The sequence below is a fragment of the Ahaetulla prasina genome, chromosome 7 (genome assembly GCF_028640845.1).
Source record: "Ahaetulla prasina isolate Xishuangbanna chromosome 7, ASM2864084v1, whole genome shotgun sequence".
Classification (NCBI taxonomy): Eukaryota; Metazoa; Chordata; class Lepidosauria; order Squamata; family Colubridae; genus Ahaetulla; species Ahaetulla prasina.
In genome coordinates, this window is record NC_080545.1 from 102,080,530 (window position 1) to 102,097,344 (window position 16,815).

Here is a 16,815-nt window from a genome sequence, read left to right on the forward strand (position 1 = left end):
CTCTGGCTGGCTCCAGAGTGGGGTGGGAATGAGGATTTTGCAGTACCCTTCCCCTGGAATGGGATAGAAATGGAGATTTTGCAGAACCTTCCCCTGCCATGCCCCCCCCAAGCCACACCACGCCCCCCCAAGCCACGCCCACAGAACCGGTAGTTTTTAAAAAATAGATTTTACCACTGTGCTGATGGTCATGTCCGCATGTCATAAAAGGGCCGTGGTTCCCCACCCTTGTGCTATAGAGGGAGATTGTGTGGAATGTTGCTACAGAACAGCAAAAAGAAATCAAAAGTGTTTTTTTTAAAAAAAAAATAATAATGTACAAAAAGGTATTGATTTCAGAATAGTTTGGGGTGCAAGTAAACCTGTCATTCATTCGTTCGTTCGTTCATTCATTCGTTTGTTCATTCATTCATTCGTTTGTTTATTCATTCATTCATTCATTCGTTCATTCATTTGTTTGTTTGTTCGTTCATTCGTTCACCATCTCACCAACACAGGAACTTATTTTATACAATATAATAGTGAATTCAAAAAGAAGAATCAAGAGAAAACTATTTTGGATGAGAAAAAACAGAAAAGAAGCTAAAAGAATTTCCAGAGAAGAGAAGCATTTCTTAACAAACCCTCTTCATATCCGCGTAGCAAAATATTCCAACAGCAATGGGTAATTCTTTTTCCACATGGGCTCTTCCCAGACAGCACAAGAAATGTTTATTGTCAATAAATGAATGAAAACTATGCTATTCTCCAGCAGCTGAGAACCTTCTTCAGGGCCCCCTTCACTTCCTTGTTGCGAAGGCTGTAGATCAAAGGGTTCAGCATAGGGGTGACGATGCAGAACATGGTGGAGATCAAAGTGTCCACTTCTAGAGAGTAGCCAGCACTGGGCTGGTTGTAGTTCACAAAAGCGTTTCCAACAAAGAGTGTTACTACAGCAAGGTGTGAAGCGCAGGTGGAGAAGGCTTTGCGCCTGCCGATCTTGGAGCGGATCTGCAGAATGGAGGACAAAATGTAGAAATAGGACAGGATGATGAGGAGAACAGGGACAAGGCCCACCAAGGTGCTGTTGATGTAACTGACCAACTTGTGAACTGAAGTGTCACTGCAGGCAATTTTCAATAATGGGGGGACATCACAAAAGATGTGAGGAACATTGTTGTTTCCACAAAAGTCCAACTTGGAGGCCATAGTAGCATGGATGGCTGAGTCCAGGAAGCCCCAGAGCAAAATGGCCACAAACAGCTGGATGCACAACTTGCCCCTCATCAGGTGGGCATAGTGCAAAGGCTGGCAGATGGCAGCATAGCGGTCATAGGCCATGACGGCCAGCAGTGGCGGCTCACATCCTGCAAAGCTCATCAGGAAGAAGGCTTGTGCCAGGCACTGGTTGTAGGAGATGGTGTACTGGTGGCGTAGGAGGTTCACCAGGATCTTTGGAACCACCACAGAAGAAAGGCAGATATCCAGGCAGGAGAGCTGGCTGAGGAAGAAGTACATGGGGGTGTGGAGACGGGAATCCTGGAGAACCAGAAATATGATCATGAGGTTGCCCATCAACGTGGCCAAATAGGCAGCCAGGAACACCAAGAAAAGTTGGACCTGCTGGCTCAAAAGGCTGGAGAAGCCAAGGAGGATGAATTCTGTCCCTTCAGTTTTGTTCTGTGAAGCCATGAGGAAGAAAGGGGACAGCTGGGAAGAGAGAGGAACACACGGAAGAAGCACAATGAGAAAGTGGTGAGTTGAGCTTTCAATCTATGCAGAATGAAATTTGAGGAATCTCTTATACCTGAAGATAACCTTTATTAAGGGTCAAATATATACAGGTGGATATTTTGGGTCCTTCCTTCCTTCCTTCCTTCCTTCCTTCCTTCCTTCCTTCCTTCCTTCCTTCCTTCCTTCCTTCCTTTCCTGCCTCCCTGCCCTTTCCTTTCCTCTTGATTCTTGATTTTTTTCTCATGCTGAGAAACTCCAAGGAACATACCTTCCAAGCTAGGCGTCAGAACCATTTTGCACAGCCAACATCCTTTCCAACTCTATTATTCTATTATCTTGAATTCGAATTAGCACCAGGGTGAGATTAGCACAAGGCAGATGTCAAGGAAACAGTCAGTCCACTAAAGAAAGAAGACGGCAAGGAAGTGACAGGCAGCAGAGAGAAAGCAGAGCTGCTCAACTCATTCTTTGCAAATGTCTTCAGACAAAAAGAAACTATACCCCATAGTTGTAAAATACAGAGTAGAAATAAAAAGTAAGAAAATGGTAAGAGAACACCTGTCAGATCTTGATGAATATAAATCACTAGGACCTGACAGATTACATCCCAGGGTTCTAAAGGAGCTGGCAGACGAGATCTCAGAACCACTGCACCACATCTTTCAAAAATCCTGGAGCACCAGGGAACTACCGGAGGACTGGAAAAGAGCTGATGGGGTTCCCATCTTCAAAAAAAAAAAAAAAGAGGGGGGGGGAACAGATCCAGGAAACTACAGACCAATCAGCCTAACATTAATACATGGGAAGATACTGGAAAAAAATAATCAAAAAACAGATCCGTATACATCTAGAAACAAATGAAGCTATAACTAGTAGTTATAAAAACAGTTCATGCCAAACCAAACTTATTTCATTCTTGTAGAGAGTGATAAATTAGCAGACCAAGAAAATGCTGTGGACATAGTATACTTAGACTTCAGCAAGGCATTTGACAAAGTAGACCACAACCTACTTCTTGGTAAACTAGAAAAATGTGGGATAGACAGCATCACCACCAGATGTGTCTGTAACTGGCTGACAAACCATACTCAGTGAGTCATCCTTAATGATACTATATCTACATGGAAGGAAGGAAGCAGTGGGGTACCACAAGGTTCCGTCTTAGGCTAAGTACTTTTCATTATCTTAATAAATGACTTAGATGAGGGAATAAAAGGGGAACTCATCAAGTTTGCAGATGACACTACGTTGGCAGGAATAGCCAAAACCCCAGAAGACAAGCTAAAGTTCTTCATAGACTTGAATGATGGGCTCTGTCCAACAACATGAAATTTAATGTGGAGAAAAGCAAGGATTTACACCAATGTGAAAAACCAGATTAAGCAAAATCTAGCTCAAGAACTGTGAGAGGGGGCCTTGCAGTCTTAATGGACAATCACTTAAACATGAGACAGCCGTGTGCGGCAACAGACAAAAAAGCTAATACAATCCTTGCTCGTATAAACAGAATCATACAATCAAATGACATGAAGGCGTAGTACCACTATATAAAGCCTTAGTAAGATGACATCTGGAATATTTGCATCCAGTTTTGGTCACATTATAAAAAAGATACTGAAACTTTGAAAAAAGTGCAAAGAAGAGCAACTAAGACAATTAAAAGCCTAGAGGGAAAAACAGATTAAGAACAGTTGCAAGAGTTGGGTATGGCCAGTCTAAAAAAAAAGAAGGACTAGGTGGGAGATGATAGCAGTATTCCAGTATTTGAGGAGCTGCCACAAAGAATGGGGAGCGAGGTTCCACTTATTTTACAGAGCACCTGAAGGCAGGACGAGAAACAATGGCTGGAAACTAATCAAGGAGAGAAGCAACCTGGAATTAAGGAGAAACTTCCTAACAGTGAGGACAATTAACCAGCGGAACAGAAGTTGTGGATGCTCCAGACCTGGAGATTTGTCTGAGATGGTGTAGAGTTTCCTGCCTGGGCAGGGGGTTGGACTAGAAGATCTCCAAGGTCCCTTCCAACTCTGTTATTATTATTATAGATTTTTAAGAAGAGACAGGGAGTACAGCCATTTATTTGGGATAAGCTAGAATCTCCTGCTTGGTCTAGAAGACCTCAAAGGTCCCTTCCAGCTCTAAACTGATTGATTGAAGGGTAAGGCCCATTCAGCTGTGGTCACATTTTCTCCATTTCAGGGTTCCTTCTCCCTCCTAATCTTAGGATGTTCTTTAAATTCTCTGAATAAATGTGGGGCTCAGCCCATCCCAAATTATGCCCTTGGACATGTTGTAATCTCCATGGGAGATGAATGCTTGTCTTATTCCCTCAGCTTCAACACAGAAGAAGGCTACCCTTTCTTGATCTTTAAAGTCCTAAAAGTCTTGGTAGGACACGACATATGTTCCCTTCCAAGTTGAAATTGAGGATGCTGGATGGACCACGAAGTGACTCACCTGTGCTGGTCAGCCCACCCTCAGAAGACCTCAGCTGTGGCAGAAGAAGAGTCACCTTCTCCCCAGGTTCTCCCACAGTTGGCTTTGGACACAAAGAGTTGAGAGGTGGCTCAGCCCAAACTCTGCCCACAGAGAAGGAAGGGAGATGTTCATAAGGTCCTTCTCCCAGCAGAAGCAACACTCCTGGTTCCTGCATTATCTGTGACAGGTGGTAACTCATGGGGGGAAATGTGCCTTGGTGTGCAAGCCTTGAGCATATTCCTGCAGGGAGTAGAGCTGAGAGGAGACTCAACAACGACCCTCTGGGACTTGTTAGCTGGCTCAGGGTTCATTAAGTTGTACCAGGGCTGGGAGATGCAGCAGAAGGAAGAGAGCAAAACTGACTAGCTTCATTCTATCTTGAAACATAGCTAGTCAGGAAGAGAAATCAGAATTCAGCGCTCACTGTACTTTGTAGCTGGTGTTCCAGAAATGAATCCAAGGGCATTTTATAAAATGTAATGTTTAAATCCTCCCTGCCTCCCTCCACAGCAAAACCAGCAAGGGCCATTGCCTTCTTGCTAAGGCTCACAGTTCAGTGCCTGAATGTATAATTTTGATTAGCGTTATATATTATATTAACCAAGCAGCATAAAAGACAACATCTGACTCCATAAAAAGAAAAGAAAAGAAAGAAGCCAGGGAGAGACGTTGCTGCACGTGAAATTCTCACAACTTTTATCTGATCAGGGAAACCAGCATAACCCTCCATTCTTGGGCCAAAGATGACCCCCCTATGTTCACCCACCGGAGTCAGACTTGAGAGGTTCAACATTTGAGGACAACGATGACCCAACCCGTTGCTTCTCTCTTGTCTCTGTTCCCAAAACACAACGATCTGTTTTACACGGGTAACTTCTGAGGTGGTCATCCAAGAGTCCACTGTTAGTCATCCCAGAATCCCAGTGGCCATTTCCCCATCCCACTGATGGGCTCATCATCAACCCCCAGGAATACCTCAACCCTGAAGGACACAATGAATTTCACTTGACTCTGACTTCTGTCCTTTCGATGGGATGTCGCATTGCGCTGCTCCTGAGAGTGGTAGGGGGTTCCTGGGAAGGAGGAGCAAAGGATGCTGGGAGTGTATGCAGCCCACCTACCCAACGAAATCAGTTCTGGGGACAGGAAGGTGGTGCTGAGATCCAGCAGATTCCCAACGCTCCAACTGAAATGAACATGCAAGAAAGTATCATAGCATCAACGGATGTTCTTGAGCTTCAAACCTCAACAATCTTCTGGCTTTGCAGAATAAATGAGACTCGTCATGCTGGTCAGATTTTATTTGAGCTTCTGGCCCATCAAAAGGAGCAAAATCAGATCCAAGCATCCATTAAACCAGGGGTCTCCAGCCTTGGCAACCTAGCAACTTTACCACATATACGCTGGCTGAGGAATTCTAGGAATTGAAGTCCACAAGTCATAAAATTGCCAGGGTTTGTTTGTTTGTTTGTTTGTTTGTTTGTTTGTTTGTTTGTTTATTTATTTATTTATTTATTTTGTCACACAGTGTATATATAAGCATAAGCATGAAATAATTATACAATATATAAGCATATATATAAGTATGAGTATGTAATAACTATATTAATTGGATATAACGAAAGGAAACAATAGGACAGGAATGGTAGGCACGTTGGTGCTCTTATGCACGCCCCTTACGGACCTCTTAGGAATGAGGTGAGGTCAACAGTAGACAGTTGTTGTTTGAAGCTTTGGGGATTTTGGGAAGAGACCACAGAGTCGGGGTTGGAGACCCCAGGGTTAAACAAAGGAGTGTAGAGCAGAGACTACGGAAGGGAAGGGCTTGGTTGTTCTCCAGACTTCATCAGGTGCTTCTCTCACTCCGGAGCAGAAGGAATTTGCACTAGTACCTGCACTGGCAGATAAAAGCAGACATTTTGTCACACCTCTGATAGTTCCACGGGAGATCACCTGTGCAGCAAAAGAGAAAAGTTGTGGAATGGAAGGATTCCTATTGCTTGCAGTCACCTGCCGCTCAGCACTCTGAAGGCTGCTCTTAAGCTGTCAGAAATGTCTATGGAGATTCTCAGTCATGCAGGTCATGGTTGACTCAAAGGTGGTTCTTCAAAAGGCAGCTGGACTATGGCGGTGGTGTTTTTTCCTTCAGGAAGACGTTCAGCACCGATGAAGCTTTTTCAATGAGAAGCGAAACATCTTCAAGGAAAGAAGACGATATATGCCTTTTTGAAAAAACACCTTTGTTTTCAAACACCATGACCTGGTTGACTGAGAATCTCTCTAGACCAGGGGTGTCAAACTCGCATCATCACAGCAGTGTTACATGACGTATCGGGACTTTTTCCCCCTTGTGACATATCCAGCTGGTGGGCCGGGTGTTTGACAGCCCTGCTCTAGACACAGCTACGCAACTTCCACTGCTAAAGCAGGCGTGGGGTCCAGCATGACGTCACAACACAAACAACTATCTAGCCATCAGTTGTGTTTATTTTGTTTGGGGCTTTTAAGCTGTTCCTGTGGTTCATTTTTAAATGGGCAGGACAGATCTCAATTTTCCTATACTCTCTGTGAGTGGCTGAGATTCCCCCGACTGGTGTCAGGTAGAAGACCAATATGTACTGATATACAGAGATAAACATTTCAGCCAAAAAAAGCACAAGAACGAGATATCCTGTGACAGTGAAGCGAGTTAAGGTGGAGCCTGTTTGTTTTATGATGAGCTGATGGTCCTGTAACAATCTTCATACACAGCTCCAGTTTCTGAAGGAATGATGGCTTCCACTTTTAAATGGTGTGTCCCATGGACCCTTTGTGTTCCCTTGACTGTACAGAGTGTACAACTGTGCCACTAGCTCTGTAAGACAAGGAATAGAGGGTAGAACAAGAAGCAATGGGTGGAAACTGGTCAAAGAAAGAAGCAACTTAGAACTAAGGAGAAATTTCCTGACAGTTAGAACAATCAATAAGTGGAACGACTTGCCTTCAGAAGTTGTGAATGCTCCAACACTGGAAATTTTTAAGAAAATGTTGGATAACCATCTGACTGAGATGGTGTAGGGTTTCCTGCCTGGGCAGGGGGTTGGACTAGAAGGCCTCCAAGGTCCCTTCCAACTCTGATGTTATGTTATGTTATGTTATGTTATGTTATGTTATGTTATGTTATGTTATGTTATGTTATGTTATGTTATGTTATGTTATGTTATGTTATGTTATGTTATGTTATGTTATGTTATGTTATGTTATGTTATGTTATGAATAAACCATGATTCCCCAAGCAGCTCAGAGCTCAGAGCTATGAAATGACATGATAGATGCCTGGAGCAGAACTGGAGAAAGACAAAGAGTGAAGCCAGCCGGACACAGATAAAAGTTGACTAGATCCCTCCTAGGTTTTTTAGATTAGATCAACAGAGTAGGAAGGGACCTTATAGGTCATCTAGTCCAACCCCCTCCATCCAAGCAAGAGACCATAACCAGGGGTGAAATGCTAGTCAGAGGTGGTATTTACCAGTTCTCCAAACTACTCAAAATTTCCGCTACTGGTTCTCCAGAACTGGTCAGAACACCACCTCTGGTGGACATCTCCTAGTCCCTTCCTTCCAACATTGCCATTTTATGGGATCTAGGAATCTAGCCTTCACGGTGGCATCCCCCTGCCCTATGGAACACCTTCTGAGGAGTGGCAGACTTCCACCCTTTTAGCCTTCCATAGGGCTTTGAAGGCCTGGATTTTTCCCCAAGTTGTGATGCCTCCTGTGGACAACAGCTCCTCCACATCTTCCTCAGAGGTCTCAGCGAAGAATGAAAGCATTCCTGGCACATCCAGTATTGCTGACTCTGAACTGCTGGCTGAACATGCCTCTGTTGGGGAGAGCTCACAGGCCAAGGAGGAAGAGGGGGAGGAGCTACCGGCCTTTGTCGACCCAGGGCAGAGAGCCGCAGATCTGCCATATTGATGGGGGAAAGGCTCTGCCCATCTTCATGAGCTGCACCGGGTAGGTGGGGCTATTTAGCACGTTGCTGGAAGGAAGGTGGGTGGGTCGTGGCCAGATGGTTGTTTGTGTTTCTGGGACTCTGCAGCTTGGGGATTTAATTCAGTTGCGGAGAGTGTTTGTGTTTGTGTTTGGAGCAACCGGTTATCTGTCGGTTGGACTAATTGGCCATTGCCTGGAAGGTTCATCTGGAGCTTGTTTGTGGCTGGCTTTGCTGAAAACAACCCTCTGAACTCCTGGCTTGGACTATTCATGTGGCTTCTCCTTGCAAGCCCCGAAACTCGGACCACCGGACTTGGTGACAAACCTCATGGGAGGCCACTGACCTCAGAGGGGATTTTGAGCTGTTTGTTTTTGGAACCTATCCAGGCAAAGCCTTTATCTTCAAGACTGTTTTGGTTTGGTCCTAAGTTTGTTTCGCTTTTGGTTATCTATTTGGTTGTGAGCCAATTACTGTGCAAAATCCCTCTGAAAGGAAGTGATACAACATGCTGGGTTATAGTTGCTCCTCTCCCTTCATCTCTTCAACATGTAACATGTAAAAAAGATGTTGAGACCCTAGAAAGAGTGCAGAGAAGAGCAACAAAGATGATTAGGGGACTGGAGACTAAAACATATGAAGAACGGTTGCAGGAACTCGGTATGTCTAGTTTAATGAAAAGAAGGACTAGGGGAGACATGATAGCAGTCTTCCAATATCTCAGGGGCTGCCACAAAGAAGAGGGAGTCGGGCTGTTCTCCAAAGCACCTGAGGGTAGAACAAGAAGCAATGGGTGGAAACTAATCAAGGAGAGAAGCAACCTAGAACTAAGGAGAAATTTCCTGACAGTGAGAACAATTAATCAGTGGAACAACTTGCCTGCAGAAGTTGTGAATGCTCCAACACTGGAACTTTTTAAGAAAATGTTGGATAACCATTTGTCTGATATGGTGTAGGGTTTCCTGCCTGGGCAGGGGGTTGGACTAGAAGGCCTCCAAGATTCCTTCCAACTCTGTTATTGTTGTTGTTGTTGTTGTTGTTGTTATTAACATTTCATCACCAAGTTGATCCCAGTGGAGAGATCCATGCAGGGGACAGAGCAGCATCTGTCTGAGAGATCCCACTGGGCCAAAGACTCAATGGTCACAGCATATTTGGCCAAGGGAGAAATGGTCACCCAAGCAAGAAACACCTTCTAGTTTCAAAGCAGTTCATCCTTGACAGGAACTGAATGTGCTTCCTCAGAACTTTACAAGAAAGTTTGAAATGGGCCGCAACCCATTCAGAACCGGGCCATGAAAGTGGCAGATGAGCGAGCATGCACACAAAGCGATAATTATGAGAGCGATGTAAAATCATCCCCTCTGCTCCCACCTCTGCAGCCACCACCGCCACCTCCAGTCCACCGAGCGAGAAAGATTGGGGAACACTGTTATCAATCGATCAATCCGATTAACCTCCAGGAGTAAAATGTTCTGTGCCCTTATCGTGTCCCAGATTTAGTGGTGCAAACAAGCTTCTTCCAGATTGTTAATCAGGACCAGAAATCCTGAAGCAAAGCGAATTCTCCCTCCCTCTGCCCTTCCCTCAACAGAAATCCACCCCCGTCCTTGTCTATAAAGGCCTCCCTTCCCGTTGCTGGAGGAAAAGCCTGGAGTTGCCACTGAGCAGACTTGCTACCTGTGGAGGCAAAGGGACAGGTGAGTGGGGCTCTCCCACCTGTGGACACCTAACAGGTGAGGCCCCTGCAGGACATCTCTCTGCGCCTCTTTCTCCATCTGAAGGGACCTCTTCCAGGGGGCTGCATGTAATGTCCAGGTTCCCGCAGGGGATCTGTGGGAGGCAGGGAGCAAGGGGGAAGAGGGGGATCTCTGTAGGGGGATCTCCGGGGAAGAGACGGAGATGCACGGGAGAGACTTTCCAAGGGGAGGCCCTTCTGCCCTTTACGGAGCAATGCAGGATCCACTGTGGATCCACTGTGACCCACCAAGGCTGCTGGATGACCAAGGAGGGAGAATTTATGTCCAGCTGGGCAAGTGGAAAAGTGGAAATCAACGTGTGGGGTTCACAGGTTGGATTTGGATCACCCTTCCTGAAGAGCCCCTCCCAAGGTCCTTGCTCCCCTTTCTTCTACTCTATTCTTTGCTGTTCTCTGCAGGAAGGAAAACCATGGGGCGATTCATCTTTATGAGCCTGGGCTTGCTGGTTGTGGCCTTCTCCCTAACTGGTGAGTTCCAACTGGGTCTCTCCTGTCTAGAGAGGCCAAAGCTCTTGCATCTTCCTCCTCCACCACTACCTCCTGCTCCCCTGGCCATCATTTCATTGGGCTTCCTCTCTTCCCACACAGGAGCCAAAGAATCCTGTCTCCAAGGATGGTACCTCAGAAATAATCGTTGCAACAAGCTCTTCAAGGAAAAAAAGAGCTGGAGCGATGCAGAGGTTAGAAGTGCTTGTGTTCTGGTGAATCTCCTAGCTTAGGCAGAGGAGAAGTCTAGGAAAAGCCTTGAACAGCCCCCAAGTCCCGCTGGCTGGGCTGAAGTGCAGGGCCAACTAGGCTCTGTGCATGAAAAGGTAGCAAAGACCATCATTTTAGGACAGTCTGAAATGCAAGTATTCTCTGGACTATATACTGGTGTGGGTTTTCTTGGCCAGTATCTTTTGGGCAGTGCTGAGCCTCAGGGTTGAGTGACCATAGTCTAGACAACAGATTTTCTGATGTTTCCCTGGCAACTCTGGTGGCATCTTCAGACCTTCTTGCCTCTGAAGTGATGGGAATCCAAGAGTTTATCCCCTGAGTCTAGATCAGGAATTTATTTATTATTTATTTATTTTATTTATTTGTCAAACATGTATACAATAACAGATATAAATATAAATATGATTATGAATACAGGAAATTGATATGAATAACAGTAGGGACAGTAGGACTGGGGCGATAGGCACTCAGTTGCTCAATTGCTCAAGAGCTGCAGAATCTACCAAAAGGACACATATAGACCGGGTGAAACCAGACTTAAAAGCAGGAACTGTGAGAGGGATCTTGGAACCTTAGTGACAGCCAATTAAATATGTGCCAACAGTGTACCAGGGCAGCCAAAAATGCCAACGCAATATTAAATTACATTAACAGAGGGAGTCAATCAAGATCAAGGGAGGTACTAATACCACTCTGTAAAGCCTTAGTAAGACCACACCTAGAGTACTGCATGTTGAGACTCTAGAAAGACTGCAGAGAAGAGCAACCAGGATGATTAGGGGACTGTAGACTAAAACATATGAAGAATGGATGTAGGAATTGGGTATGGCTAGTATAATGAAAAGAAGGACTAGGGGTGACATGATAGCAGCCTTTCAGTGTTTGAGGGACTGCTACAGAGAGGAGGGAGTCAAGCTATTTTCCAAGGCACCTGAAGGCCACACAAGGAATAATGGATGGAAAATGATCAAGGAAACTGATTCAACCTGGAAATAAGGAGAAATTTTCTGACAGCGAGAACAATCAACTCCGGGTACAGCACGGAGACAGCTTTGGTCGCATTGGTGGATGATCTCTGGAGGGCCAGGGACAGGGGTTATTCCTCTGCCCTGGTCCTATTAGACCTCTCAGCGGCTTTTGATACCATCGACCATGGTATCTTGCTGCGCCGGTTGGGGGGATTGGGAGTGGGAGGCACCGTGTATCGGTGGTTCTCCTCCTATCTCTCTGACCGGTCGCAGACAGTGTTGACAGGGGGGCAGAGGTCGACCGTGAGGGACCTCACGTGGGGTGCCGCAGGGGTCGATCCTCTCGCCCCTTCTGTTCAACATCTACATGAAGCCGTTGGGTGAGATCATCAGTGGCTTTGGGGTGAGATACCAGCTGTACGCTGATGACACCCAGCTGTACTTCTCCACCCCAGGCCACCCCAATGAAGCTGTTGAAGTTCTGTCCCGGTGTGTGGAAGCCGTACGGGTCTGGATGGGGAGAGACAGGCTCAAGCTTAATCCCTCCAAGACGGAATGGCTGTGGATGCCGGCATCCCGATTCAGTCAGCTGCAGCCGCAGCCGCGGCTGACTGTTGGAGGCAAGTTACTGGTCCCAAAGGATAGGGTGCGCAACTTAGGTGTCCTCCTGGATGATCGGCTGTCGTTTGAAGATCATTTGACCTGATTCCACCAGGTTCGCCTGGTTCGGCAGTTGCGCCCCTTCCTTGATCGGGATGCCTTGTGCACAGTCACTCATGCGCTCGTTACCTCTCGCTTGGATTATTGTAATGCTCTCTACATGGGGCTCCCCTTGAGGTGCACTCGGAGGCTTCAGTTAGTCCAGAATGCAGCTGCGCGGGTGATAGAGGGAGCTACGCGTAGCTCCCATATAACACCGCTCCTGCGCAGACTGCACTGGCTACCTGTGGCCTTTCGAGTGCACTTTAAGGTTTTGGTTACTACCTTTAAAGCGCTCCATGGCTTAGGGCCTGGGTACTTACGGGACCGCCTGCTGTTACCACATGCCTCCCACCGACCCGTACGCTCTCACAGAGAGGGACTTCTCAGGGTGCCGTCCGCCAAGCAATGTCGGCTGGCGGCCCCCAGGGGAAGGTCCTTCTCTGTGGGGGCTCCCACACTCTGGAACGAGCTTCCCCTGGGTTTACACCAAATACCTGACCTTCGGACATTCCGTCGCGAACTGAAGACACATCTTTTCATTCGCACGGGGCTGGCTTGAATTGAATTTTATTAATTTTAAATTTTTATTAATTAATTTTAAATGGGGTTTTTAGTTTATTGTATATTTTTACTTCTCAGGCTAATTTTAAAATAAGTTTTTTAATTACATTTTAAATTGTACATTGTATTATCTGTTTTATTTTTGCCTGTATACCGCCCTGAGTCCTTCGGGAGAAGGGCGGTATAAAAATCAAATAAATAAATAAATGGAACAGAAGTTGCCTTCAGAAGTTGTGGGAGCTTCATCCCTGGAAGCTTTCAAGAAGAGACTGGACTGCAATTTGTCAGAAATGGTGTAGGGTCTCCTGCTTGGGTAGGGATTGGACTAGATCAGAGGTGGGTTTCAGCAGGTTCTGACCAGTTTTGGAGAACAGGTAGCAGAAATTTTGAGTAGTTTGGAGAACCGGTAAATACCACTTCTGACTGGCCCCGCCCCCATCTATTTTCTGCCTCCCGAGTCCCAGCTGAGGGGATTTTGCAATATCCTTCCCCTGGAGTGGGGTGGGAATGGATATTTTATGGTATCTTTCCCCTGCCATGCCCACCAAGCCACACCCACAGAACCAGTATTAAAAATATTTGAATCTCACCACTGGACTAGATGACCTACTGACTCTGTTATTCCATTAAGAGAGGAGTCAGCATAGTCAAGACAGTGGCTTGGACCATGCAATCAGATTTCCCGTCTCTTTTCTCCCTTTCACAAACTAACACACGCAAGCACATTTGCCTTTCTCCCTTGTCTCTTTGTCTCAGGCATTCTGCAAGAAACAAGGCTGCCACCTCGCCTCCATACAAAGCAAAATACAGAGAGATGACATGGCCGATTATGTCGCAGAGAATCTCAAAAGTAAACAAAGTGTCTGGATTGGACTGCATGATCCACGTAAAGTAGGTCTCTTTCTGTTGCTAATGTTCACAAAGCCATATTTACTATTTCTATGGGGCTTTTTGAAGAACCATCCAATGGGAGGTAGGGATCTCTTTGATAAAATCTCTTGCCTTGGACGAAACCTCTGAAGAATGTTATTTATCGCAAGGCTGCCTCTCCTGCCCCTCACCAATCATTCAGGTCCACTTGAAGAATTGACTGCTGTCTTTAAACCCCCAAAGATCAGATCTTTCTCCACCCCCCAACCCCCATCTCAGGGTCAAGGCCTTCTCTCACACTGAGCTCCTCCTTCAGTTCTGGCTTCCTCTTTATGGCCCATTGAATGGCCTCTGAAGCTTCTTGAAACTCTGGTGGGTCATTAATTTGGGGACTGCGAGTCCCAACCTGGGCGGATTGTTCTTTCTTCCCCTTCATTTATTTTGCGCAGAAATTGCTCATTTCTTCTACCAACAGAACATCTTGTGCTCTGTTGCATTTTCATTTCATGAAAGACCTTTGATTGTAGAGAAAGAAGGAACATTTTTCATGGAATTGAGCTCAGTTCTCGGTGACTTTGTGAATACGTGTGTGTGTGTGTGTGTGTGTGTGTGTGTGAACAACATAGTTGTCAGGACAAGAAATCAGGAACCAAGGTTGCTCAAATGAGTGCAAGTTTAATCCATGCTAGCCCTCTACAAGAATCTGAACAGTCACCATGTGTAACTCTTCTCAGCTGCTCCAGATCAACTGAGATTGAGGGAGCAGATGGAGAGAGAAAAAGACTCTTGAAACCTGACAACTTTCCTTTCTGATCTGGACCCTGAAGAGCCAGAGCCCCTTCTTCCTTTGGCTAACGTTGCTTCCCTGTCATTACAGAAAAGTGAATGGGAGTGGATAAACGAAAAGTCATTCTACTACCTAGCCTGGGCTGATGATAAACCCGATCGCTCGAACAGCAACAAATTCTGTGCTAAGCTGGAGAAAGAAACAAGTAAGCCAAGGTGTTGGGGAAGCAACTCTGGTGCAATTCCAGCAAGGATGAGGATCTTGGAGCCCTGGCAACTGATGGCCTGATGTCAGGGATGAAATGCTACTAGTTGGGGCCTGTTCGCCTGAACCAGTAGTAATAATTGCTACTGTTCGCCCGAACCAGTAGTAAAAAAATGCTTTAAAAAGTTCGACAATCAGCTGTGCCGCATGATTGTTGGAACTTTTTAAAACTTTTTAAAGCATTTTTTTACCTCCTATTCGCCCAAACCGTAGTAAAACTACTGCTTTAAAAAGTAAAAAAAAAAGTTCTGAAGATCACCTATCAGACAATCAGCTGTGCCGGGCAATGTCAGAACTTTTTTTTTAACTTTTTTTTTAGCATTTTTTTACTACCAATCAGCTGTGAGAAAATCAGCTGTTCCAAGGTCTCTGTGAGGTTCCTGCTTGTTGCAGGGGCCATTTTGTGTGAGTCAGTTGTTCAGCCACACCCACCTGGTCACATGGCCACCAAGCCACACCCGCCCAGTCATATGACCAGCAAGCTATGACCACCTGATCACATGACCATCAAGCCACGCCCACCACAGAACCAGCAGGGAATTTTTTTGAATTTCACCATTGCCTTACCTTATTTATTTATTTATTTATTTATTTAAAACACTTATACAGCAAACCCTATCTTATAACCTACTCCCAACCAAAAGATAAAATGGTATAAATCAAACAAAAACAAAAACCTGGCACCGAATCAGATTTCTGATCTGAAATCAGCCAATATTCTCCCAGCGCTCAGGAAAAAAGCTACATCCTCAAAGGCTAAAAGGGTGGAGGTCTGGGAAGGGGGCTCCATTGGGCAGGGGGGTTGCAGCAAGGAAGGCCCACTTCTTAGCTCTCATAAGTTGGTAATGCTGAAAGGAAGGCACCAGGAGAACACCCACCCATCTTACCTGACCTCGTAGGATGGGTAGATTCACTTAGGGAGATAATCCATGCAGGTTTTTCAGGCTAAGGGCCAGAACTTTGAATTGCGCTCGGAAAGAAATGTGAAGCCATTGCAGCTTGCACAACAGAGATCTTACGGGGGCAAATCTAGAGGCCACCATTGCCATACGCACAGCTTCATCCTGGTCCAAAGAATGTTTGCAGGTGGACCTCAAAGGCAGCCCCATCTATAGCCCATTGCAGCAACCAAGGCACGAGGTACTGTGGGCAAGGCCTCAAGTGAGCAATTAGTGCATTAAATGAATTTGTTAAAAGGATCCCCTAGCCCAAGCCCTAGCTGACCCCTTACTCCTCAAGCGGGAGCCATGACCCCCAAATCATGCACTAGCTCATTGTGTCACCCTGCGCAATGTCAAAGATAAAGTATCAACCAGGTTTTGGGGGAGAGGCAGAAATCCAGGACCACTTTATCTTTGTAGGGCTGAGTTGAAGCTGGTTCCCTCCCTCCATCCAGACCCTTATATCCTCCATACACTCAGCCAGCACCTCCATTGCATCACCTGTCTGGCTAGGAGTGGAGATATATAATTGGGTATTGCCAGCATACTGGAGATACCGAACCGCAAACCTACAAATGACCGGTCCTAGTTGTTTCATGTCGATGTTGGAGGAGTGGTGAAAGACTCAAACCCAACTCCCACCCCACACTACAGAGGCTGAAGCCTAACTGTCTGGAACCAGCCACGAGGTAGGAGGTGACCCATCTACAATCCCTGAAGTAAGTCCAGAGTTGTAGTGTGGACAACAGTTATGCAAGTTTTAAAAAAAGAGGAATTACCCCTCTCACAAAGGCAGTGCCACCAACTCTCACAAAAAGACATTAATCACCCCTTGTACCCAACCACATGCCATCTCCCAGGAGGCCTTAACAAACCAATAGGGACAAGAGTCCAGCACAGAGGTTGCTGAGCTCACAGCCACAAGGATCCTCCCCACTTCTTGAAACACAAGTGGTCTGAACTCCTCCCAGGTACAAGGCTCAAACAGGTCTCCCTCACCTCCGAAGGGCCTGCCAGTCAGAGTTCAACTCCAAGGGAAGTCAAGTGATTTTATCTCACAGGGGTCAAGAATGTTCCTCATAG

At 45.9% G+C, this 16,815-nt stretch overlaps 1 protein-coding gene across 1 annotated transcript; it reads right to left on the reverse strand.

Moving 5' to 3' along the window:
• Positions 1–735: 735 nt before the first annotated feature.
• On the reverse strand, positions 736–1,683 carry LOC131202623 (olfactory receptor 5V1-like). The gene has a single exon (XM_058191728.1). The coding sequence runs from the start codon at positions 1,669–1,671 to the stop codon at positions 736–738; it is 936 nt and encodes a 311-aa protein (XP_058047711.1). The 5' UTR covers positions 1,672–1,683.
• Positions 1,684–16,815: the final 15,132 nt, after the last annotated feature.

What these genes read in the sequence shown, in the direction of transcription:
- LOC131202623 (XM_058191728.1), bottom strand. Translation starts at nt 1,671, where the DNA reads ATGGCTTCACAGAACAAAACTGAAGGGACAGAATTCATCCTCCTTGGC.